This window comes from Camellia sinensis, chromosome 11 (genome assembly GCF_055761805.1).
Source record: "Camellia sinensis isolate YWXY chromosome 11, ASM5576180v1, whole genome shotgun sequence".
Classification (NCBI taxonomy): Eukaryota; Viridiplantae; Streptophyta; class Magnoliopsida; order Ericales; family Theaceae; genus Camellia; species Camellia sinensis.
In genome coordinates this window covers 157,195,357-157,221,111 of record NC_138971.1, presented here as the reverse complement: position 1 = coordinate 157,221,111, position 25,755 = coordinate 157,195,357, and the positions used below count along the sequence as shown (strand labels likewise).

Sequence of the window (25,755 nt, the reverse complement as noted above, 5' to 3'; positions counted from 1 at the left end):
TTTTAAACTGATTAAAAATAGGTGTAAAGGGTATCTGTGTTGTGTATTGACTGTACCTATTGATGCTAAAACTGATGTGAACAGTATTCCTATAGTCAGAGAATTCCCAGATGTTTTTCCAGATGAATTGCCAGGGGATTTGATTGATAAGGAGATTAAGTTCACCATTGATGTGATTCCAGGTACACAGCCAGTATCTAAAGCTCTTTACAGAATGACACCGACTGAATTGAAAGAACTGAAAGTTCAGCTACAAGAGTTGTTAGATAAGAAGTTCATCAGGCCCAGTACTTCGCCATGGGGCGCTCCAATTTTATTTGTAAAGAAAAAAGACGGCTCACTGAGACTTTGCATTGACTACCGTGAACTGAACAAGGTAACAGTGAAAAATAAATATCTATTGCCGCGTATTGATGATTTATTTGACCAGTTATAAGGTGCCCAAGTGTTCTCTAAAATTGACCTAAGATCTGGATACCACCAGTTGAAAGTCAAGACAGGGGACATTGAAAAGATTGCCTTTCGAACGAGGTATGGACATTACGAATTTCTTGTTATGCCTTTCGGAGTTACCAATGCACCTGCTGCATTTATGGATCTTATGAACAGAATTTTCAAACCATTCCCAGATGAATTTGTAGTTGTTTTCATAGATGACATTTTGATTTATTCCAAAAGCACGTAAGAACATGAACATCTTTGAGAATTGCCTTGCAAACCCTAAGAGAACATAAACTGTATGCTAAACTGACAAAATGTGAATTTTGGCTTGACAATGTTATATTTTTGGGACATGTAATTAGTAAGGATGGAATTTCAGTTGATTCGCAGAAAATTGAAGCAGTAGTGAATTGTCCTAGACCGACAAATGTTACCAAAGTCTGAAGTTTTCTAGGCTTAGCCAGGTATTACAGAAGGTTTGTCAAAGACTTCTCCAAAATCGCCCTACCACTGACTCAATTGACTCAAAAGGGGATATCATTTGACTGGACCGATCAGAGAGAATCAGCCTTTCAAGAGTTAAAGACTCGACTTGTGACTGCACCGATTCTTACCCTACCCTCAGGTACGGATGGTCATACTATATTTAGTGATGCTTCTTATAAGGATTTGGGATGTGTTTTAATACAGAATGGTAAAGTTATTACGTATGCTTCTCGACAACTGAGACCGCATAAAAAGAACTACCTGACCCATGACTTGGAACTTGCTGCAGTAGTGTTTGCATTGAAAATCTGGCGTCACTACCTTTATGGGGCGACATGTGAGGTGTATACAGACCACAAGAGTTTGAAGTGCTTCTTCACACAGAAAGAACTGAACATGAGACAACGGAGATGGTTAGAGCTAATAAAAGACTATGACTTGCAAATTCTGTACCATCTAAGAAAAGCTAACACCGTTGCCGATGCACTGAGTCAGAAGTCAATTGGGAATTTCGCCTGTTTACTCACCAGGCAGAAAGAATAGCTATGTGACCTTGAAAAATTTGAAGTTGAGATTGTTTTGTGTGAACAAGGTGGAACAGTAGCTGCAATTTCTGCTCAACCGACACTTATTGAGGAAATTAAAGAGAAATAGCAACAGGATGACTTCTTGAAGAAGATCATCGATGAACGAGAATCTAAACTGAGGTCGGATTTCAAATTTGAGAACAATGTGTTTAGATTTCAAGGAAGGTTATGTGTACCGAGTGATTCTGAACTGAAAATAAGAATTTTGCAAGAGGGCCACAATTCAAAATTGTCTATCCATCCAGGAAATACAAAAATGTACCAAGACTTGAAACTGAATTTATGGTGGTCGGGAATGAAGAAAGAAATTGCTGATTTTGTGTCGAAATATCTTTATTGCCAACAAGTCAAAGCCGAACATCAACGACCCGTAGGCTTACTGTAACCCTTACCGATACCGGAGTGAAAATGGGAACATATCACTATGGATTTTATTGTTGGTTTACCTCGCTCCAGTAAAGGTATGGACTCAATTTGGGTTATTGTTGATAGACTGACTAAATCTGCTCACTTTTTACCTGTCAAAACAATTTATAATGCGGACAAATTGGCTATACTCTATATCAATGAGATTGTTAGATTGCATGGAGTGTCGGTGTCCATTGTTTCTGATAGGGACTCGAAGTTTACATTAAGATTCTGGCAAAGCCTACAGACAGCATTGGGTACTGAACTGAGACTGAGTAGTGCATACCATCTTCAGACAGATGGCCAGTCAGAAAGAACCATCCAGACTCTGGAGGATTTACTGAGAATGTGTGTCCTTGATTTTCAGGGAAATTGGGAAAGCCACTTACCGTTGACTGAATTCGTCTACAACAACAGTTTTCATTCAAGCATTGGTATGGTGCCTTTCGAGGCTTTATATAGCAGGAAATGTCGATCTCCTATCTGCTGGGCAGAAGTTGGAGATGGGCCTTTGCTTGGGTCCAAGATTGTACAGGAAACCACAGAAAAGGTGAAACTGATTCAGCAAGGATTGAAAACCGCACAAAGCCGACAGAAAAGTTATGCGAACGTCCGAAGGCGAGACAGAGAATATGAAGTATGTGATCATGTTTTTGTTAAAGTGACACCGATGAAAGGCAGACCCGTTTTAGGGTTAAAGGCAAGCTAACGCCGAGATATGTCGGACCGTATGAGATTATTGAGAAAATCAATCCGGTGGCATATCAAGTAGCGCTTCCTCCTGAAATGGAGCGTATGCATAGCATGTTCCATATTTCAATGTTGAGGGATTACCTCCGGGATCCCTTCTATGTGATTGAGCCTACCCGTGTAGTGCTAAGTGACGACTACACTTATGAGGAGCGGCCTATTCAGATTGTAAACAGACGGATCAAGAAATTGGGGAACAAAGAGATTCCGTTAGTGAAAGTTGATTGGCAAAACCATGGTGGCGTATATGCCACTTGGGACAGGGAAGACGATATGATCAAGAGATATCCTGAACTGTTCCCTCTAGATCTAGTGTTCTTCCAAAATGAAGGTAATTCGAGTTTTGAGGACCAAACTCTTTGAAAGGAGGGGAGACTGTGACAACCCTTACCACTGATTACTGCTAAACTGTGACTGAACATGATAAATAACTGATTAGGATGAAATCCTAAACTGATTGCATGAATGTGTTATGTTAAATGCATTTCTATCTGTTTGTCATTGATTTATCTGTTTATGTTTTAAGTTTCGAACTGTAAATTGAAGGCCTTATCGGCGGCTGAATCCGGAACTGATTAGTGTTTTGTGTTAACTAGAATTAATGTGATTTTATGGTAAATTTAGTTGAAATTTGATTTGGTATGATTAAATTGGTTTAAATAATGTTAAATTACATTAGTTGGCTTATTTACCAAAATGCCATTAAGTGGACTTTGCTAGACCAAATGTTTAGTCTTGATTTACATGTGTTGGCATCACTTTTGTTCATCTCTGAGAGACCAAACCGACTAGAGAGAGAGAGAGAGAGAGAGAGTTAGGAGAGCTTTGGTTTCATCAAGAATTGCTTGGGAAAGTAGAAGAATTGAAGAGTAGATTGCAAATTGAGCTTCCATTCTTGAAATTGAGGACATAAGGTAGGATATTCATCTTCTTGATTATAAATTCTAGTTGTATCTTGCATGTTTCATGGAAGTTTGGTGATTAGAGTCTAGAATTGATTCAAAATGTTGAATTGAAGCTGAAATCATGCATGCATGTACACATTGTTGAGTTTTGAGGTTGATTTCATGGAAATCCTCACATGCATGTCTTTATTCTAGCCATGGTCCATGAATTCATCATGTTTTTGGAAGTTTTGACTCATTTGATTATGTATTGGAAGCTTTGAAGTTGATTAAATTCATGCATGTTGCATGTTCATCATGTTCTTGAAGTTTTGTTTGGAAATAGGTTCAATTGAACTACCTTTGGGCTTTGATTTTGCAAATTGATCTTTAAACATGTCATATTATGAGTTTTAAAGTGTTTTTCAGAAAATTAGCCCAAAAGAATTGAATTTGATACTTTAAATATTGAGTTTTATGCTTGGAGACAAATCTGAAAATTTCAGATTTTGGATCCACGCTCGAGCGAGGAACTTCACGCTCGAGCGTACACTCTAAGTTCATGCAGTCCGCTCGAGCAAGTAAAGTAACGCTCGTGCGTGAAATGCGTGTATCCAGTACTTTGCATGTGTTTACAGTCCGCTCGAGCGAGGGAATGCACGCTCGAGCGAGGACTTGTGTCTCACGCTCGAGCGGGGGTCGAGCGCCCGTCGAGCGTGAATTTCTTGCATCCAGTACTTTTGTAGTCCGCTCGATCGAGGAAAGTCACACTCGAGCGGAGATCCTTTTTCTGCATGTCCGCTCGAGCGTAGAAAGCCACGCTCGAGCGAGACCCCTGTTTTCTAAAAATTTTGAAATGTGTTTTAAAGTACATCTTTGCATCCTCACTTTATCCTAGGCATTCTTAGACCTTGTTTAAGGCATCTTAATGAGGGTAATGCTATAGAACCACACCTAGTCAAGATAGGGACTAAGTTATTGTTTCCCAAACGTGCAACCTAGTGTGTATTCATCCTGTAACTGTGTACGGTTGGCATTCGAGGACGTTTACTAGCCTATCTGTAACCCAGAACTCTGTGAGTAACAATGTTGTAAAGATATATTCAATCATGAATATTTTCTGAATGATCAACTGTACTGCTTTCTAAAATGATATTTCTTACTGAATGAATGCTTGTCTTATTTGCGAACTGTATTCGTGGCATCCATAGCAATTTACTGTTACTGTACTGTACTGCTACTGTCACAGAGATCTCTGTCGGTTCCTATGTTTGGAACCACTACTGTTTACTGATATGATGGCCATCAACTGACTGTTCGGTCTGTTAAGACCTACTGTACTGTTTGCTATTGGATGTTCCACGTATAACTGTTATGGATTCTGAATGACTGATTTACTGTTATAACTAACTGTTTTAAATACTGAAAGGACATTCATTCTTAACCTTTTTACGCATATGTTATTTACTAGGCTTTAGCTTACTGTTTATATATATATATATATATGTAGGTGTCCAGGCACCGGATCGGAGCTATGAGCGTTGGGTTAAACTCCCTTTTTGTCAAGCCAACCAACGTGCCTCACTACGAGATTCCAAGTGTGTTCAAGCTTAGGCTTTTTGGGGTGTCTCAGTTCACCCTTCTGTCTCTGTTTTGTATACCACATAGACTGACTGCACCTGTACTGTACTGTTCTAATAGGGATTAGGTCCCTATCCTGGATGATTGTATATGTATGTATATACTGTTTTGATTCTGAATGTGAATATGTATGAAAAGTCTTTTTGCATACAGACTGTCACAGCTCATTGGACATCTTTTATTACTGTTTTGGCTTCCGCCAGCCCCTGTACTCTGTATTACTGTTATTACTGTTAAGCAGGCCTTTGGTAATCACAGATTACTGGCCGGTTACGGTGCTAAACCCATAGGGGCGGGTTTGGGTCGTGACACTTTTGGAGGAAATATAAGAGGGTTTCCTGCCATAGACAACCTCTCCCTTCTACTATATAAGAGAGGCAAGCTCACAACAACAACAACAAAAAACAGATCATTGTTTTGGTAGTGAGAGAGAATGAGGAATAGAGGGTCAAGAAATCTGTAAAGATCGAGCTCAACTGAAGAAAGATGGAGTTCAAGTGACATGGAAAACCTGAGATGCATTTTCTGTGGAAGACAAAGGGTGGTACAAACATCATGGACTGATGCAAATCCTAGTAGGAGGTTCCTCAACTCTCCCACTAATGGTTGTAATCAATTCATTTGAGTAGACCCAGCTATGTGCTCACAGGTAGTGCAAATCATCCCTGGGCTATTGAAAAAGGTCAATAAGCTAGAAGTAATATTGCAGACAAGGAATAGAAGAGAGAGAAAGCAATGGTTATGCTTGGCTGTCTCATGGTGCATCATTTTATCAATGTGGTTTGTAATGTAGTGTAAGAAAGAATATAATAGGGGGGACTATTATGAATGAATGAATGAATTGTAATGAGGAAAGTATTTTGAAAGAAAATTTCAAATTTTGTGTTAAGGTTTTACTCTTAAAAAAATAGAATATCACAGCCTTTGTTTGTCCTTTAAAAAATAATTTGTGTTCATTCTTAAAAAAATAGGATATTATCATTTTTGTAAGAAACCCTCTTATATTAGGGATGCTAGAGTTGTTTCATCACTTGAAAGGTTAATTTATTTTGACAGTCATATGCTGGCAAAGTAGGATTATTACTGACAATGACATGAGAAATTACTCCAATAGATACAATTTCGAAAAATATATAATAGTTCTTTTGGGTTAAAGGATCACATATTTCTTTTTTTAACATTTCAGTTGGAAGTAGTGTTTCAATCAACTAATTTGTTTATAGATCAAGACAACTGACAGTAAGATCCAAGACAAAGTTCCCATCATTATATATACATATAAACACAAATAAAGATACAATTACCCATGTGAATAACACAAAATATTAAGCATGGATTACAGACAACTATTTGAATATGGTGACTGGTGATGAATACCTAAACAGTTCATGGGCATATATGAAATAGGAAGAGTAATTTTATTAATAAAAAATCCTAACGGAAGTTCAGAAAAAATATTTTATAAGGAAGTCCTAATTGAAATGTTTATCACACCAACTTATTTTTGTAAGAAAACCTCTTATATTTTCTCTAAAAGATGGTTCAGAATAGCTCATCACATTCTATCCAATTGTATACAGAAGGTGATGACAGAAGTCTAATTAATCCATTTATAAAAAATTCAGATGCTAAATTAAAATAAATCGTAGTATGGGAATACGTGTGTTAATTTGAGAGAGAAAATGATATTAACTCTTTCGAAAAACACAACGTATGGGTAATCTCATCGGCAGATACAAGCATCCACTGCTATGCTAGTATATACTCTCTGTGTATACTACACGACCCAATTGTCCAATTTGCTCTCTATATATCTATCTATATGCTATGGTACATTTAGATGTACCATACATTTAGTTATGAACTTATATGATTTTATATCATAACCAATATCATATTAGTCATAACTACTATCATATTAAGTCATAACTTAGTTATATTCAATTATTTACTTATACCATATTACTTCATAACCAGGTCATAACTAAGATATTTAAATATTTTGACTCAAATTAGGCAACCTGTGTAACCGGTTAACCAAATAGAGCAAAAGATCAGAGTAGTCCAACAGTCAGAGTAGTCCATAGCATCACCCAGTTCTCTCTGGCTCGTGCACTTGTTTTTCTCTTCTCCTCCCTCCTCTCTTCCACCATAGCCGAAGCTTCAGCCATTGCCGAAGACCACCAGCCCCATCGGCGTCGGGGCCACCATTCTGTCAGTGTAGACATCTTTCTTCATAACCTCTCACTGTCTTGACGTGAAGAACTAGAGTTTCTTCCATTCTAATCGAATATTTCCAAGAGATATTTTCTGTAGCTCAGGTTTGTTTCTAACTCTAAACTTCATTTACATTAGGGTTTTTGATTTGAAAACCCTAACCCTTATTGAATATCTGATATGGATGTTAAACCACCAGCTGAACCGCCTGAGATGATAGCCTGTTCAAACAGAGTTTTAGGAGTAATTAAGAACAAAAACACTATTTCAAATTTTTTTACAATAAGATAATTGAAGATACTTCAAAATTAATATGAATTTTAAAAATAAGTTTAATATAACTCGTATTGGGGAATTTTGTTTAGAAATGATATGGGTATGGTAGATTACTCCCAAAAATTTGTTTACGTGAAGTTGCTTTGAGAAGTGATGATGAAAGGTGAGATTCAATATGAAGGCAAGATGGGAATGTTTATGAGATGATAAGTATGATTAGGGTACTGTTTTTGCAATTGATTCAATCATAGCCTTGTCCATTATGTTATTGCTTCATTTGGTTGTCATAAATGAAAGATTCAAAATCAATCATTTTTTTTCTTGGTAACCAAACAGAAGTCTGATTATATTTTTCCCCTCCATTTGATTCACAACAAGAAACGTAGAGTAACAACTCCGATATAATAATTTAGTTTTGGTGTTATAGCAGGGGGTGCTTCTCAGGAAGTAATTTGTGCCTTGATGTTGCTTTATTATGATGTTTGGATTCTCTGCTCTGCCTTCTCTACACTTTATACATCTCAACAAAGTATATAATTCCATGATTTAAAATAAAAATGGAAAAAATATCGCATAACTACCGAATTCAATGGTTTAAATTTAAAATGAAAATAAAAATGACAAATTTGTATAACTACCTACCCTAAAACAATGTGGTTTTGCTTTAACTTTAACTGATTACCATTATTATTTCAAAGACATTTTGGATTCGAAATTCTGGTATTGTATGTTAATGCACTCAGCTCAAAATTAATTGATAATGAGCGGAGGAGCCTCTCAAGTATGTTAACCAAGTTTGGGTGACTTAGAGAGTAGATTTGAGATAAATCTAAACAATGTAACAAAGAGGGAGTGGGACATAGGATTCAGATTCCTTTGCTCCTTACCTCCTCAAGTACTCTCTTCTGTCAGAAAACTATTACTTTCATCTTGTTTGGACCATGCTATGATCACTTTCTGCCGGAAAGGGACTGCTTACTTCACTTATGGTACCAGCAACTTTCATTCGCACCTTTGGTTAGGCCATCCAGTTGGACCCTTCTCTATTGTTTACTAGTTGAAATTTTACACTGGCAGCATGATTTTAAATATAATACATACTTTAAAACTCAAGTACGAACAGAGCTAGAGAAGGAATTTAATCAAGTCAAGTAAGCTCCTCTCTCTCTGTCTCTCTCTCTCTCTCTCTCTCTCTCTCTCTCTCTCTCTCTCTCTATGTCTATAACAGTTGGGTTTCACCGTTTCTTTAAATCTGAAACTATTGTATTCAATTTCGTGATGTTTTATCATAAATCCTTGACAGAGGTATATGCACATTTCGATACATATGTTTCTTGGCACCTCTGTATTACCGAATTCAATTATTGAATAATTTTCTTAGCATCTCTGTTCTTGATTTCTGATGTTTGCTGCAGAATTCTTGATTTCTTGTTCTTGAATATTTCTCTATTTCCTTATTTTTGAAAGTTCTTGATGGGTGAATTTCAACTAATATATATATATATATATACAATTCTCTACATATACATTGTTAGTATGAGATTATCACTGAATAATTTATGGGTTTGGGAATTTTACAAGCTCTGTAAATTCTGGAATCAATCTATCATACATTTATTGAATTTTTTCCCTTTGATTATTCATGACTCTACTTCTTGTAGTTTTCTGCAGAATTCTTGATTTCTTGTTCCTGAGTGTTTTCACTTTCATTAATTATATATATGTATATATATATTTTCAGTTCTTGATAGATGAATATCAATAGATAAACAAATTTCTATATTTGCATACACATGTTATTTAAGATGTTATGTTAGTCTGAGATTATCAATCAATAACTTATCTTCTTCTTTTGATAAGCATAATTTCTGGGTTTGGCTTATGTTTTCTGAATATCATGTTACTATCTCCCATTCTCGGGAGGCGAAGCTTTGTGCATCATGGGATCAATCTATCATATAATTAGAGGATTTTTCCCTGTTTCTGTTCTTTGCATATGAGCGACTTGTTTGCAAATTTTTTTTTGTCTTGTTGATTTTTTCATGTGTAATTAAAGTTTGATTGAGTTAACATTTTTAATGATCTTTTTCACTAGTAAAAAATAAGCATAATAATATTAAAATTCTGGTCTAATTGAAAATTTCTAGATCACAGCATCTTTAGATTATCCTCCGATGGCTTTGATCCAACCAAATGGAAAAGGTATAGGATGTGTGTAACTGTGTTATGCTTATGTAGTTCAATATCATCATCATCAAATTAGTTTGTGTTGTCAATAAATCTAGCTGGTGAATTGGCAGTATGAGATGGGTGTGAGGTTATTGGATCTGGTGCCTTTAGTGTTGTTAACAAAGGTCTTCTTCTTGAGACTAAACAGATTGTAGCTATAAAGAAGGTGTATGCTTTTGTCAAGTAAGTCAACAAGGGTGATGCTATGGTACATTTATATGTGGTTTACGCACTCCTCTTTCTAGACTCTGCAATTAATGAATTACAGGTGGATAATAGTGATTACTGTTTTTTCAGGGGTTAAACTTTCAATTTCACTAGACGTTGCAATTTTTTATCGATAACAATCATTAAATGGAGGTTTCTCATCACGGGTGATGCTATGGTACATTTAGATGTACCATACATTTAGTTATGAACTTATATGATTTTATGTTATAACCAATACCATATTAGTCATAACTACTATCATATGATCAAGCCCAGCCATGTTTGGAAACCCCCTATGAGAGATTGTTCTAAGACGTAAGAAATCCCTAGTCAACCCATCATTGCCACCTCCACCACCGCCGCCTTCATTACTTCCCCTCATTGCCATCCCTTTGGCATTACATGGTCTAATTTATTTTTTTTTTATCACCCAAGTAGAGAGAGAGAGAGAGAGATAGCTCAATCCTCCAAGGTGACTATAAGGGACGAAAGAGCAACAAAAAGCACAACAAAAGATAATGACCTTCAATAAACCCCTCCCACTTCCAACTTAGTTACTCCCACTCTTCCTAGCAGGATTAGCAACCATCCTTGGCTTCTTCTTCTTTTTCTTTTTTTTTTCTTTTTTTTTTCGGCTTCAATAGAAGGTAAGTAACAATGATAAACACAAGCAATGATAAACACAAGCAAATTAATAAAGAAAATATAAAAAAATAAAAAATCATCTAGATTGAAATAGAGTGATGATAGGATTACCTCCAACATTCATGTCAAATATCACATCTGACCGCATATCGAACTAGCAAATACACACATCTTGATTTTCCATTAAATAATAAAAAAAATATCAAAATTACTTGATTCGAGAAAAACCTATTTTCATTCAAAACCCTCAAACTTCAAAGACACTAAATTATTAATTTACTTCGTATTTTTCTTTTTCTTTTCTTCCCCCCCTTCTTTGTTGTTTATTGCTTTTTCTACAAGAGCATGAAGATACATGAAATAGAAAAATGCCTTTAAAAAATTATTGTTCTTCTGTTTTTGGGGTCTTTGATTTATTGATTCATTCCAAACTAGAGTTTATATGGGTTTATGTGTGGTATGTATGGTCATGCTACTACACCCCTTTTGAGATGTGTACCATATGCAAATTATAACATTTGGCCTAATTTCCAAAGGATTTACACTCTAACATGTATCCTAATTAATAGGCTATATACTTATTAGAGTTCTATAAACCCTCATGTGTAATTGTAATTATTTTACATTTTTCCATCACTAATGATGCCCTTTCATATATGTTATTTTCCCACCACCTCATTAACTCTTTTACAAATAACAACTTCATTTTAGAATTTTTAAAGTTTTGACATGTTGGTTTATGTCTTTTAATTTTTTCCCCTCCCTTAGTTTTGTGTTTTGGTTGAAATGCTTCATTCCTTATTTTTGGCAGGTAAAAGGAGAGCCCAATACCTCTTACATCTGTGCTTATATTTCAATCGACGGAGTACACTACAGCTATTGACTTCTAGTTTGCTGGTTGTGTTGTTGCTGAACTACTTCTTCAACAGGTACATATTTTTTCCTACAAGGTCCTCTATGCTTCAATATATTTAAATTATATGGTATGCGTGATGGCCAAATTAAAAAGCAAAATATTTATGATATAACTTGTACAGTCACACCCTCATTCATCACAATTTTTGTATTAAAAAAAAAACTAAGACTAAAAGTATAAGGTCAACGTTAAAAATTGTGACCTTTAACCAATTTTGTAGTAGTGCTCATATATTAGTATTATTTATTATGAATCTAAAGTATCAATGACAGAATAAATGTAAATAATAAAATCAAATAGTAAGCATAGCATTAATACAAGAGAAGCTCTATTCACAACCCAAGATTCAATTGTGAGTGGCAGTGGGTATAGCAGTATGCAAGGGTCCTTAGTGCATCAAATCTTTAGTTAGTGTATGTATATTACTGAATACAACTGTATCAAATCATTCTTCAATTTTCCAATTTCTTGTATTTTGTATTCTAAAAAACAAATTGCTTCCCTAAACATTTATAATTTTCAAGTGCTTTATGTGGTTCAAGCCATCCCCAAACCCATGCAGAGAATAAAAAAAAAAGTTAGCAAGATAAAATATGGGAAAGTGAACCACAACATAGCTAAAACCAAAGCAAGTAAAACCAGTTAATAAAGATATTCAACCTTCTGACTGTACACCTAAAGTGAGACTTGAAGCAGCAAAGGAGCTATACATAACCATGACATCGTTTTTTATTTTTTTCTACAATAGTCTCAAAAATAAAATAAAAAACAATGTCATTTTTATTATCAATTCGTATGTTGCCAAAATATTTGGCTCCTTTTTGCGACAAAAAAATTTCCTTACCAAATTACAAATTTTGTCCAAAAAAATTAGCTTCTTTAGTCTATTTTTTATGGTAATGTGACCTAAGCTACTGGGGTATCATTTTTTGTTTATGATTAGAATTTTTTTTAGTGTCTTTCCTTTTTACATTGGAAACATAGTGTTTGTTAACTACATTATTATAAAACAAATCCATTCATGTGTACATGTCGTGCATTTGATGAATGTACTATAACCTTTAAGATTTTTGTTTGTTTTTTTTTTTTCCTAATCAAAGATATTATGAGTTTATTTTTCTTGTTTTTCTTTACAAGGAATTCTGATTGAAGCCTAATGGATAAACCGACTGATCCTCCAAAGCACCCGATCACTCCATTCATTTTCTTTTGGTATTTTGTTAATATCTATTTGTATGTAGTTATATATTTTCCATTATACGAATTCTTATATTCATTTTCATATGTTTATAGCCAAGAACAATCAATGGAGTTAAAAAAAAACCCAAATGAAAGTAGACGTGAAGGTAAGTGCAACGTATTCTTGTTGTTTGTAGTATTCCTTTTGTACTTGTAAGCTTGTATGCAATTGTTCATATGATTTTATGCATGTAATGTAGGATATTGGGGACAAATGGAATCAACTTCTTGAAGAAGACAAAAATAAGTATATACAAATGGGAAAGCTGCAATCTGAACAATATGCCCAATTAAAAACTGTGGTCCAACAAAAGCCTCCATGTAACGCCCTCAAAATAAACCCATAATAACCATAACATTAACATGCATTTATAAAAGAAAACGAATCATTTGAGTTATTCATCAGAGTATTCTTATTGAAAGACATCACATGTAACATCCTGCAACATCAAAATAAATGCCCTAAGGGCTTACATCTTTCCAAGCTAACACTTGGACACAAAAAGGATGAGTACTAACTCATTTACAAGTTAAGCCCTAGGCTTGAATGTTTACATGAAATCTCAAAATAACAAAATAAAACATATAACTAAAGACAAGTCTTCAAAATCCCAAACATCAAATCCTTCCAGGCTAAGTCCGTAGAGGTAGCTTATCACCTGAACCTGAAAATGATGTTCCCATAAAGGGTGAGCCACAGCCCAGTAGAAAAATACTAAACCAAATATAAGCATTGAATAAAGCTATAGCATTCAATAGATGGTTAACCAAGATAATCAATTTTATCATTAAACAGTCTCATGACACTAATGTCTAAGACACATTTCACTTTCCATTATTATCAACATGGCTCAGAACCTGGCCAAACTTACAACAGTGAATCATATATCATATTCACATTACTTCCAATATCAACAAAACAAATGAGACTCATGCTCATATCAAAACACTTCATACTTCCCATTTGATACACATTTTAGTGTTGTATCAATAATCGTGTAAAAACACTTCAATATAATAAGCACACATAAAAATGGTGCTAATGGAGTCCATCCCCTATCTCCTCCCAAACAAAAATCCGGTTTAGAGGTCCATCCCCTATCTTCCCCTAAACCGTGGAGTACATCCCCTATCTCCTCCCAAACAATATGCATATGCAATGCTCAATCAATACATGTAATTTCTGTATTAATTCAATAGTCTAAATTTATGACTTAACAAATTGATTAGTTTCAATTTTCCCTAATCCGCATGCAATGTCTACAACAAGCACGACTATCCTCCACCGATAGCCCAAAACAGTTATTTCTAGACTCGAAAAATAAATATACCAACTACACCATTTAATCAATAAATTCCCCAATTTCATGGATTTAACCAAATTCCCCAATCTCCTTGAATTAATTACTCAAATCAATTTAGCAATTCAACTAGGGTTTTTTCCCAAAATTTTCAAAGTGTCCCCAACCTATCAAAATACCAAACTTAGAACAAAGCATATAAAATGGAGTAGGAAATCCCTACCTCAAAGAAAATATCCCGTATGGAGAAGATGGAGATGAAGACCAAAGACCAACGTGCTCCAAATCCCAAGTTTCTCAGATTAAAACGAAGCCCTCAACTCACTCTAACTTTTTAATAAAGGATCTAAGGTAGAAACTCACTCTAAGTAGATCAATCGAAAGAGAGAAGGTGTGTAGAGGGAGAGAGAGAGATAAAAACACTCCAGGGGCGGTTTTTAAAAAGTTATGAAGGAAAAGTAGGTCAAAAAGTGATCCAAAAAGTGAAATCATGGACTGGTATAATCGACTCTACGCTCGAGCGTAGAAAGCCCCGCTCGAGCGTAAGACACAGAATCATGCTCGAGCGTGAAGAAAGCAGCTCGAGCGTCGATTGCACCCTTCCAGAAGTTTTGCAGGCGCTGGTACCCGCTCGAGCGTCAAACTCCCCGCTCGAGCGTCAAACTCCCCGCTCGAGCGGAGGAGCAAAAACAAGGGATCACGCTCGAGCGTAAAAACTACCGCTCGAGCGGAAGAACTGCAGAGCAAAATACTGGGAGATGGAAAATCACGCTCGAGCGTCAAAATTCCCACTCGAGCGGAGAAGCAACAACGAAGGGACCGCTCGAGCGTTAAAACTTCCGCTCGAGCGTGAAGGCCAAAATCTGGGCATCACCTATTGGCATCTAAAATCAACCAACCTGTAACAGACCCGCCCAACACAACCTATACTTCAAATCCAAAGAGATTAAAGGACAACAACAACCAATAAGTAATGACAGGATCCACGGATCCTAAGTCCGGATACAATAATTTAAAGAGAAAAGACCGGGGTCGCTATACTCCAAAAGTAAAAATTCAAACCCGGATTGAGCTTACATCAATTTGTAAGATTATTAGAAGGTTGGACAAAGCACAACAACAAGCAGTGACTGATATGGGGTTTCATGGCATCCTAAGCCTTAGGTGCACGCACATAGATCATGACTTGTGCCATTGGTTAGTTCAGAACTTTGATCCTTCAACTCATTCATTGAATGTCCACTGTCTTCGAATGCTTCTCACCATAGAAGATGTTCATGAGTTAATGGGATTACCTTCCAATGGTCTACCTGTGAAGTTAACAGAGTCCGTAGATGAAATTACAAACCTATGTGAAGAATAAATTTGTTCCGTTCACATCTCTGAAATCTTATCTGCTTGAAACAAAAGATGCTGGAACTGAATTTAAAAGGAAATTTGTCTTATACATCATTGGAGCCCTCTTGTGCCCCACCACAAAGGCAGGCGTACACCAATCATTCATTCAAATGGTTAAAAATGTTGAGTCCATCAGTCAATTCAATTGGGCAAAGCACACACTTGATTTTCTTGTCGACCGCATTGCTATTGCCAAGGTCAAAGAGCGGTCTGCTATGTGCGGCTGTTTGCTTCTTCTAATGGTACTTCCCCTTGATGTGTAATTATTTCATCTATTATTTTTTATTGCATATTGTCTAACACACATTAAAATAACTTCTTTTTTTTTTTCTTTTTTTTTTCCCATGTAGTTATTTTACTTGGAACAATTTGCTCGCAAAAGGGAGTTGGTGGCTACTTCCAACTCCATTCCTCGCTTATCCTATTGGGGCAATTCAGAAATTAAGCAGGGTTTGAATCAAATTAAAGCTTTGGGAGGATATTTAAATGTTGAGGTAAATATTTACAACACATGACTTTTTATAATTATAGCTCAATTTACATTACACCTGTGACATTAACAAGTTATTGTATATGTGTGAATAGGTGGCTTTGCCTAACATTGTTGAAAAGTCCAATGCAGTAACTCTTAGCCAGGGAAGAATTGACAAAAATGATGACTCCCGATTGGCTAAAGTTGAGAAACAAGTCATTGAAATTCATGCCCTTTTGGTGCAAGGCCACAAGGACACAAGGCAAGATGAGGATGAGAAGCGTCTAACCAAAGTGGAGAATCAAGTTGAAAAAATTCTTGAGCTATTAGAAAAACACATGCCAGTTGATGGAGAACAAGTTAAAACACCACCAAGCAAACTACTTGCGGAGCAGCGACTAGTCAAAATAGAAAACCAAGTTGGTCAAATTCTTGAGTTGTTAGAACGACGCGTTCCATTTGATGGTGGACATGTTAAAACACCACCAAGCAAACTACATGAGGAGCATCGAATTGACATTGAAATGGTTAGTCTCGATGATAGTGGTATTGAAAAGGTTGCAGTCAATTCCCCGAAGTTTGTAGATGAGGATGAGATAAGGAATATGAATGACAAATAACCAATGGAAACTTTGCGTTTGAGAAAAATAAAACCAATCCTCATACCACCAAATGCAAAGGCAGTTGCAAAGAAACGAGCCAAATTGGTTGGTGGGAAAGCATTAAATAATGAACAACTTCCTATTCCACAAAAGGGGCGATCGCGCGCAAAAAAGAGCGATACAAAGGCAGTTGAAGTGAATGCTGTAATAATGTCATCATCATGTAGTGTTGTTCGTGGTCCTCAGACTCGAGGGACCCAGAATTGCAAAGCCAGTCAGTGGTTGCGTACACCTTTTGTGAAATTTGATGTAATGAAGAAAAGACCACAGTTGAAGCCATCGTCAACTGACAACAACGTTGACAATAATATTCATGACAATCTCGATCAAGTAAACTAAATGATTGTGTCTCAAAACATATTTGATATATGTGTAACAAATAGTGTTTGTTTCTTACTTTTCTTTTACTTGTATCAGCTATTTGATAATTTACTTGATCAACTTGGGGGTAATGTTGTTCCTGAAATCCCAAAGGTTTGGAACTAACTATTATAGTATCTTTTGTATATGTGGTTATTTTGCGCTAACTCCATCTTCATGAACATACACTAACTAAGCTTGATTTGTTTTATGCACTATTCTTCTCAATACCTTTACAAGTCATCCGTGCCTTTGCCAGACCCATTAAATGACTATGATAGTCTCATTCTACGATATGCATTTGATGAATCTCTTTCAGAAGGGTACAATTTGACTACCTTTAACTTGTTATGTATGAAGTACTATACCTTCTAACTCACATAGTTATCCATGTGCAAGGGAATATCTTGTACGGATGAAACTGCACTACGTGGAAGCACAATCTGCAACGCGGAAGTAATTGTGGTCCTTGAAACCATATCAGTGGATATCCTCATGTGTAAGACTTTTCTCCTTCTCCTATTTTATTTGCTACCATTCCATCATCCAAGTTACTTTACTTTGCCTATTCATAAATTTCATATATTTTGCACTGCAGATTATAAATCTCATTGTTCTGAAATTAACAAATAAACAAAGGAAAAAGTTTCCAAATAAGGATCACAAGGTTTGGTACTTTCCGACCCATGTATCGGTAAGTATTAGCCATACCTAAAGACTTTTTTTATTTAGGCACAAGTTATTTATATGTTAAAATTGAATATGCAGCAAAAGATTTTGCGCCAACCTTCTGATGACACAATGAAAGATATAGTAGAAGATTATTTTGGAATTTACAGATACATTGGCCCCCTTCATGCTTGTGAGGAGGTAACATGATAAAATACTACTATTACCCAATTTCCAAATTTACCATGCACAATAACATTTGATCCATGTTATGTATTTATTTATTTTTTGCATGTACATTCGACATTATATTTTTAGATTTACATGCCCTTTAAACCATGGGGAAAACCACTGGTTGTGCTTGAATGTAAACATGGAAAAACGGGTTGCCTATCTATTTGACTCCAGCAGATGTATTGACACTGATGAGGATCGAAAAAATCAAGCTACATTATTGGTAATAGAATAACCATTATGATACCACTTGTATCCACTTTTTTTGTTTCTTGATCTATGTACCTTACTACCTACCACCAACAGGTACAATCATTGCATAAGTTGCTTCAATATGCGCATGGAGAAGATTATGTTCAAGATGTTAGTTCGTTTACATTTCAATGGTTGGAAGACATGCCACGCCAAGACAACAGGTAATACACTACATTATCGTTCTTAATTTTTAAATAAGCATTAATGTTATAATCTCTAAGTTCGTTGACTCTATTGTTACAACTACACTCATTTCTATAGCTATGATTGTGGTCTTTTCTTCATCAAATATATGCAAGGGAAACCTTTGCCTTCGGGTGTAATCAAGGTACTTACATTTATACCCAACTGTCCACTTATCAGTATCTTATGTTTTATGAAGACTAATTTTATAATGTGTGATGTTTTTACGTACTCACTACTTTTGGCATGTAGTTTGACTATTTGTATAGGGCTCGCTTGTTACTTGATCTTGTGATATACAAGCATAATTCAGCTCCTATTGTTGGTGATATCGCGCAATATAAAGCTGGTGATGCTCTATTCTTTTTTATTTTTCATAAGTTCGTACAATCAATGACGTTATCGCATTTCTTAAACTCGTGAACTTTGAGTTTATAACTCAACCTTTGTTATAAAATTATATTCTCAAGTGTGCTATCTTGTGCAGAACTCAGAGCTAGGGGTGAATTGAAATGGAAGTAGAGGCTAACATGAGCTGGAAATTAGATTTTGTTAGTGAGACCTATGATGGTATGTCTGTTTTGAAATACTTAAACTAGCATGAGTTTTGCAGATCTTATTGATGTTTGGAATGGATGGAGGCATTATCAATACATCATTACCAACTTCATACTGACTTTGTTGGTCATTTTATTAAGATAGTGCCAACCACTATTTATAGGATAAAAGACACTACAAGAAAAAGAGGATACAACGACGTTTTTTTTTTATGACATTTTTCAAAAATGTTGTGAAATCTGTCCAGATTTTTCAGATTTGTAATGTAGCCAAGGGGTGTTGACTTTTCCAATTTGTCAAATTATACTTAATAATTTTTGTACCTTCATCTTGTCTATTTCTCTGGGATAGTTGTTGTACAAACAAATATGAGTTTGCTCAGTTAAAGATACAATTTTTTTGCTACATCCTCTATCATTCGTTTTTGTTTTACTTTACTATGTGCTTTGAGATGGCATTGTTGTAGGCTTCTTGCGGGTCTGGGAGCAGCCAGGACAGGAATATGAGAAGCCCTTTGAGATGGTTAGTGCATCTATTATGCTCTGCCTTTTATCCATTCCCTACTATTCAAAATTTTTTTTTTCTGGCCATCCATCCCACAAGTTTTCAAGACCTTGACTGCTTTTTACTATTCAAAAGAATCTTTAAATGGAAGGAATCAGTGAATTTGGTTATACCTTCTGAAAGTTATTTTATTGCTTTTAATAGCTAAACTTTGCTTCTTTTTTTTCTTTTTTTCTTTTTTGTGTGGAAGAAAAGAATATTTTTAAAAATACCAATTATAAAGTAGCTTAATTTTTATTGAAATTTCCAGTGAAAAATCAATGAGTTGTTTGTTGCTCAAGTATTGTTAGGTTGAACAAGCTGTCTTACAATCCATTTTGTGTGTGTGTATGTCATTTTAGTCACATTATATCATTTTCTTTCCTGGGAATTACCAGGACAAGACAGGAGGCAATGAAAGCAACCACTACATTTTGGCTGTTATTCTTTTTTAGGTTGATGATTGCTCGTTGGATATCATCTTATGTGATAATGGGTCTTATCTTATATTTTTTTATTTTTTCAGATGGTCGTCTTATCTTTTATTTAGATATCAATAACACTAATATTTTTGCTTAGTTATGATAATATATATATATATATATATATTCTTAATATTTTTGGGACGGGTTCCCTCACCATTGTTGGGGAATTGTGTTAATAGACCAAAACAGGTATTACAGCATTACAGCAGTGGGATGCTATTACAGTAGCCAAAGTCAAATTATAACAAAGACCTCTCTAAAACTCCACTCCAATGGTCTGTCAATGCTCATGCCAAATTATAACATTGCCAAACTTAGCTATTGAATTGAATTGAAGAACATTTCCAAATTACATCACATACCCCACCTGCTTGGTAGCTCACTGATATGTCTGATTGCATGAATAACCTACCATTTGTTGATGATCAATGCTTGTTTCTTGTGATGTTTTCCTTTCATTTGTTGATGACTTTTTAACCATTTAAAATAAATAATAAATAAAGGGAGCATTAGCAGCTTAATTTGTCAACCAAAAGGATTTTCAAAAAAGAGCGTTAAATTGAGACATAAGAGGGTGAGTTTGGCATAGATCTTTCCTACTGCACAACATGGGCTGGGGGCCAGATTTACACCCCTAACTCTCTCATTAGTTAATTTCACATTATTTATTGGACTACTCTCTTAATTCAATATCCTATTAGTTAATTTTACATTATTTATAGGAACACTCTTTTAATTCAACTAATAAAAAAAAATAATATTAGAAATCACGAAAAAATATCATAAAATATTTTATAAAAAATTTTCGTTCTTTGATTAATGTGAGATATTTTATTATATATGTGATGTAACGACAAAGAATCTTTCATAACCATTTTTATGATCCCTATCATTACTTTAAATTGTTTAAATAAATTCACTCCTTTGCCATGTGGTTGACAACGCAGGCCGTGGTAATTGGGTTGAAAACTTGAACATTTGTTTTTCTGAATCTCTAATAAATTATAGCTTTATGAATTCTAATAAATTATAAATTAAATTAGATCTATACATATGATAACGTGAATCACAATCTTATATGGATAAGATATGGGGGCTTACATAGAGATATGGAAGCAGCTAGTAATTTAGGTTCCCTTTATTTTAACGTAAAACATTTAAATATTTGTTTGTTATTTGACTAAATAAAAAGTAAGTAAAATATTTTTTTTGTATCATTTTTAAAAAAATGACTTACCTTTTAAAATTTCGTAAGTTAATTTTTATAAAATTGATTCTCACTCACTATTTTTTCAACACCTTTTTCAAATAAATATATTAACTCACTAAAAAGTCATGAATTACACTTTATTAAATCAAAATTTCTAAATTAAGTAATAAAATATTTTTGTTTTAAGTGTCAACCAAATGTCGAAAAATAAAAATAATATTTTTCTATATAAAATCGATGCATTAAAAAAATATTTTACGTAGAAACAGAAATATTCTTTCCATTTATACCATCAATCACATCCAAATAATATTGCAGAGTTTTTCTTCTAGTCTTCGTCAAGTCCATACAACTATTTATTCAATTCAACTCTTTTGATGAACCTGGACGGAAGATCAACAATATTGAAAAACGAGTTACTACTGCAAGGTAGTGTAGGATTTCTTACAACCTCGTTTGGTGAATGATAATTCCTTACAAAATTCTTTCTTCAAGAAAAAAAAGAAGTGTGCATACAAAATATGAACTTCCATACAACAAAACAAATATCCATCAACCATCATTTAAGAGTATTTATACAAAATACTAATAGATTTAAGTCCTCAAAAATTTTTTTAAAAAAAATCTTAGTTTAGCTCCCAATATCACCCACTCGATCATATCAACTATTACCCACAGCAACACCTGCAGAAACAAATTATATTGTCGTTAAGGTTTGTTCACTTGAAATCTATGATTCAAATCATAACAAATTGAATTTTGATATATTGGTCATTACACTCTTTTGTCATTTTCTGTTCGTAAATTATTTATTTTCATAATCAAGTTGTAAACATCATAATTAGTTATGACATCTAAATGTTCTAGCTAAAATCTATCTAGGCATATCAAGAAATTAGAATTAAGCAGCCACACATGAAATTTGCAAAACAAATGTAAGCAAAATGAACATAATTTGAATTGGAAAGATGCCATAAAAGTAATCTCCTAGAGATGTATCCGCATCAGTGAACGCTGAATTTTGGACGACTTGTGCATCGCAACTACGCAAGTCATTAACATCCTTGCTCAACTGCACTGGAGACGCATCCACATTAGTGACAAAAAGTCGTCTCTTCATAGGGTGGGTCTTGCATGGCCTCATATTATTCCTAGGACGCTTCGGTGTAAAAGGGGTGGGAGTACCAATTGGATAATAATCATCATATTCCTCAAACAAATTACTACCCACTTGTCCTGTTTTATGATCGTTTTAGGGGCAAGTTCTCCTTGTGTGGCCGACGACCCTACATTGTCAAGTAAATCACCAATCATTAAAGAGAACAAAAATGCCAAGACTACCTCACAATAACAAAATTAAGACACAAAGCACAATATAATGTATACCTGCAACATTGGCATCGCCTTGGCTTTCGAGGTTCAGCCATGTAGGATCCCCTAGTATTCCCCTTTGTGTTCACTACTTTCGGATCCCCAATCCCAAATGGCGGCAATGAACTTTTTCCTTCATCAACATTAGTTCCCTTGGCCATGCAAAGCTGCTTCATCCGACACGTCATAGTGAAAAATGCATTCCTAGCCTCTTCAAATCCTTCAGATGTTTGTGAGGCATAATAACACATTTCAGTAAAAAAAGAGCAAAGAACCCCAAAACGTGTCTCCTGTGTAAGAGTGCTAGAGAATTGGGCTTGGCAATGTTGTTCACCAACCTTTCTTTCTTGCTTTATCCAACGATGCATCACACAACTTGGGGGAATTTCAGTCATGTGTTCACATTTCATCACAAAAATCATGTGGCTACAAGGAAGTCCAAAGAACTCAAACTTTTTGCAACTACATTTCATTATGCTAGTTGCGGGATGGTATGACACTTCCCATGTGGAACCAAATTCAGTGTACTTTGAAAATTTGTATATGCGATGATCGAACTCCTCTTTCCTTCCATCAAAAATCAACAATGCTTCCTCAATTATTTCATTACGGAACATTAAGAACAAACGTCTGGTAAAGATGGTTGCTGCATGTTTCTCTAGAGGCTGAAGTTCTGTGGTAAGACAAGGATCACTGTTGTCAGTTTTTGCCTCGGCATCCGTTTCTTTGTTCCGTAACCGATAAAGGGCCATGTCAAAACATCTAACAAATTTGAATAGTTTCAGCTTTCATTTGAGGTGCTCATTGAAAAAAGCATGCATACCCTCACAACGTTGACTGCTCTTCATTCCAGCAAAAAAATGACCACGCAAATATGACTGAGCCCACATGCCTTTGTTGTTGTAGGTGTCTGATACCCACTTGTTATTTTGAAGGCCATATTCTCTAACCATCTTACTCCAAGCTTCCTCAAATACAACCTCATTCGCATCAAGATCCATGAGATGCTTGAAATGTCCCTCGAATCCATCAACTCCATATGCCAATTACATAGACGATGCTTGGCACTCAAGAAGACTTTTTGTATTGCCTCACGCATGGCCATATCCCCATTTGTCAACACTGACACCGGTCTTTTGTTATCCATGGCCTCTAACAACTTTTGCAAAACCCATGTGTATGTTGCAATTGTCTCACCAACAAGCAAGCTGCATGTAAATATGGTGGTTTCAAAATGGTTATTGACCCCGACGAAAATAACAAAAGGTTTGTTATATGCATTCGTTTTATAAGTTGTATCGAAGACCAACACGTCACCAAATGCAGCATAGTCTAGGCGAGACCTTGAATCTGCCCAAAATAATTTGTCAAGCCGATTCTCTTGATCCTTGTCATACTTGTAAAAGAAGGATCAGCATCAGCTTTTGCACATAAGTAAGTCAAAGCACACTCCGCATCACCATCCTTCATTTCTACTTTGCGCTCGGCTTGAATATAATTGTGCAAATCCTTGTGAATAAAGCCCACAATCGCGAAAGACCCAGATTGTTGCACCAAAAAATCCATTATCTGGCTTGTCTTGACACCAACATCGTGCAAAGTCTTTACTTGAGCTTTGTCGGGGATCTTTACAAACCTATGCGACCGAAGAAATGGCACACATGGTGATGTTGACAATGGATGGTTATGTTCCATGTTAAAGTGAGTGACAATGTATTTGCCTACATCCAGATTGTACCTTATGCGAAAATGAGCATCACAACCAACTCTAGTCAATGCCCTGGCAGCTCTTTTTCGATCAATACGGGCCAAATGTGGCTTTGCTCTTTGGCCTTGCCTTGAGCATACCCATTTTCTACTAAGAACCTTTGTTGCCTGCATTGTTCGCGTGTCTTTCCTAATGCTAAATCCCACAACTTTAGCATATTGATTATAGAAATCATTGGCATCCTCTTCTGAATTGAATTGCATTTCAAGAACATCATTCTTGGTTAAACTTTGAATAGGGCCATTTGCATGGGAACCTAATTCTTCTTTATTCCCACAAACTTCATCATCTTTAAGCTTACGCTCAAATTTGGTACATCCAAAAGGATCCATGATAACTACATCAAAAACAATACGACAAGAATAACATTATCTTATAAAATGAATGAAAATTCCTAAAATCACATAAGAGAATTTTGTAAAAGAGCAAATAACAGACAAAAACAATAATAGAATAATGTACATAGATTTAATGACATAGTTATTGAAAACATTCAATAACTTGCCATTAATGACATAGTTATTGAAAATCAAAATACATAGAGAATGATTCTGTAATCAACAATCAAAATATTGGTTGATCAATAGAAACACAATAAAATAGAAACAAAGAAAAGGAAAAAGCAAATAAATAAAAATATATGGAGACTCATTAAGGCAATTCATTTGGGTTCTTTGGTATTTTTCTTAATTGACTTGGGTTATTTTTAGGTATTTGGATTGCTCTAAAACACACCCGCAAGTATAACTTTATACACTGTCCAACTTATAGCAAATAATTAATCAAACTTATAACTTTATAGCAAAGAATTAATAAAACAAATAAAAATAAAATGAATTTTATTTCGACTATATATAATGTTAGTAATTAGAATTCACAGAATTTTTTTGACTTATCCTCCTTGTATAAGTTAAGATCTATTCTTCAATATCACGGAACGTCTTTTTTTCTTAAGACTTCAATAAAAGATTATTTTGGAAAACAAGGAATAATTCATTATGAATTAAGACCTAAGAAACTTCAGAATTCTGGACTAAATCAATGGAAAAACTGGTAAAAGGTCATTATCAATACCATTTATCTCAGATTAGATGGTCTAGATTAATAGCAGCAAAATGGAAAAATAGAATCAATCAATGTCGTACAATTCAAAATCAATATTTAAACAAAGAGAATTCATATGAAAAAGACCTATTAATTCATTACAAAAAACAAAACGACTACGAAGTATATTCATTACCAAATCAAAATGAGAATTTTCAAAAATACTATAGATATAATATTTCATCTTATAGATCTATTAATTATGAAAATAAGAGGGTCCCATATATTTATGGATCACCATTCCAAGTAAATA

General features: G+C 34.9%; 2 protein-coding genes across 2 annotated transcripts; one reads left to right on the top strand and one right to left on the bottom strand.

Annotated features, from left to right (window-relative positions):
- The first annotated feature begins 15,564 nt into the window (after positions 1 to 15,564).
- On the top strand, positions 15,565 to 16,720 carry LOC145802802 (uncharacterized). The gene is made up of 3 exons (XM_082895595.1): positions 15,565 to 15,870; positions 15,979 to 16,122; positions 16,214 to 16,720. The coding sequence occupies exons 1-3, from the start codon at positions 15,565 to 15,567 to the stop codon at positions 16,718 to 16,720; spliced, it is 957 nt and encodes a 318-aa protein (XP_082751721.1).
- Positions 16,721 to 23,474: 6,754 nt separating this feature from the next.
- Positions 23,475 to 24,730, bottom strand: LOC145802801 (protein FAR1-RELATED SEQUENCE 5-like). The gene is made up of 2 exons (XM_082895594.1): positions 24,028 to 24,730; positions 23,475 to 23,980 (listed from the first exon to the last, which is right to left on the bottom strand). Exons 1-2 carry the CDS (start codon positions 24,728 to 24,730, stop codon positions 23,475 to 23,477), a joined length of 1,209 nt encoding a protein of 402 aa, XP_082751720.1.
- Between the last annotated feature and the right edge of the window lie 1,025 nt (positions 24,731 to 25,755).

Bases quoted from the DNA above. Each gene is read 5' to 3' on its own strand.
- LOC145802802 (XM_082895595.1), top strand. From the start codon at position 15,565: ATGAAATTACAAACCTATGTGAAGAATAAATTTGTTCCGTTCACATCT. The intron at 15,871-15,978 runs GTACTTCCCCTT...TTTCCCATGTAG, and splicing joins GCTGTTTGCTTCTTCTAATG to TTATTTTACTTGGAACAATT. The intron at 16,123-16,213 runs GTAAATATTTAC...ATGTGTGAATAG, and splicing joins GAGGATATTTAAATGTTGAG to GTGGCTTTGCCTAACATTGT.
- LOC145802801 (XM_082895594.1), bottom strand. From the start codon at position 24,730: ATGGATCCTTTTGGATGTACCAAATTTGAGCGTAAGCTTAAAGATGAT. The intron at 23,981-24,027 runs GTATGACAAGGA...TATTTTGGGCAG, and splicing joins TGCTGATCCTTCTTTTACAA to ATTCAAGGTCTCGCCTAGAC.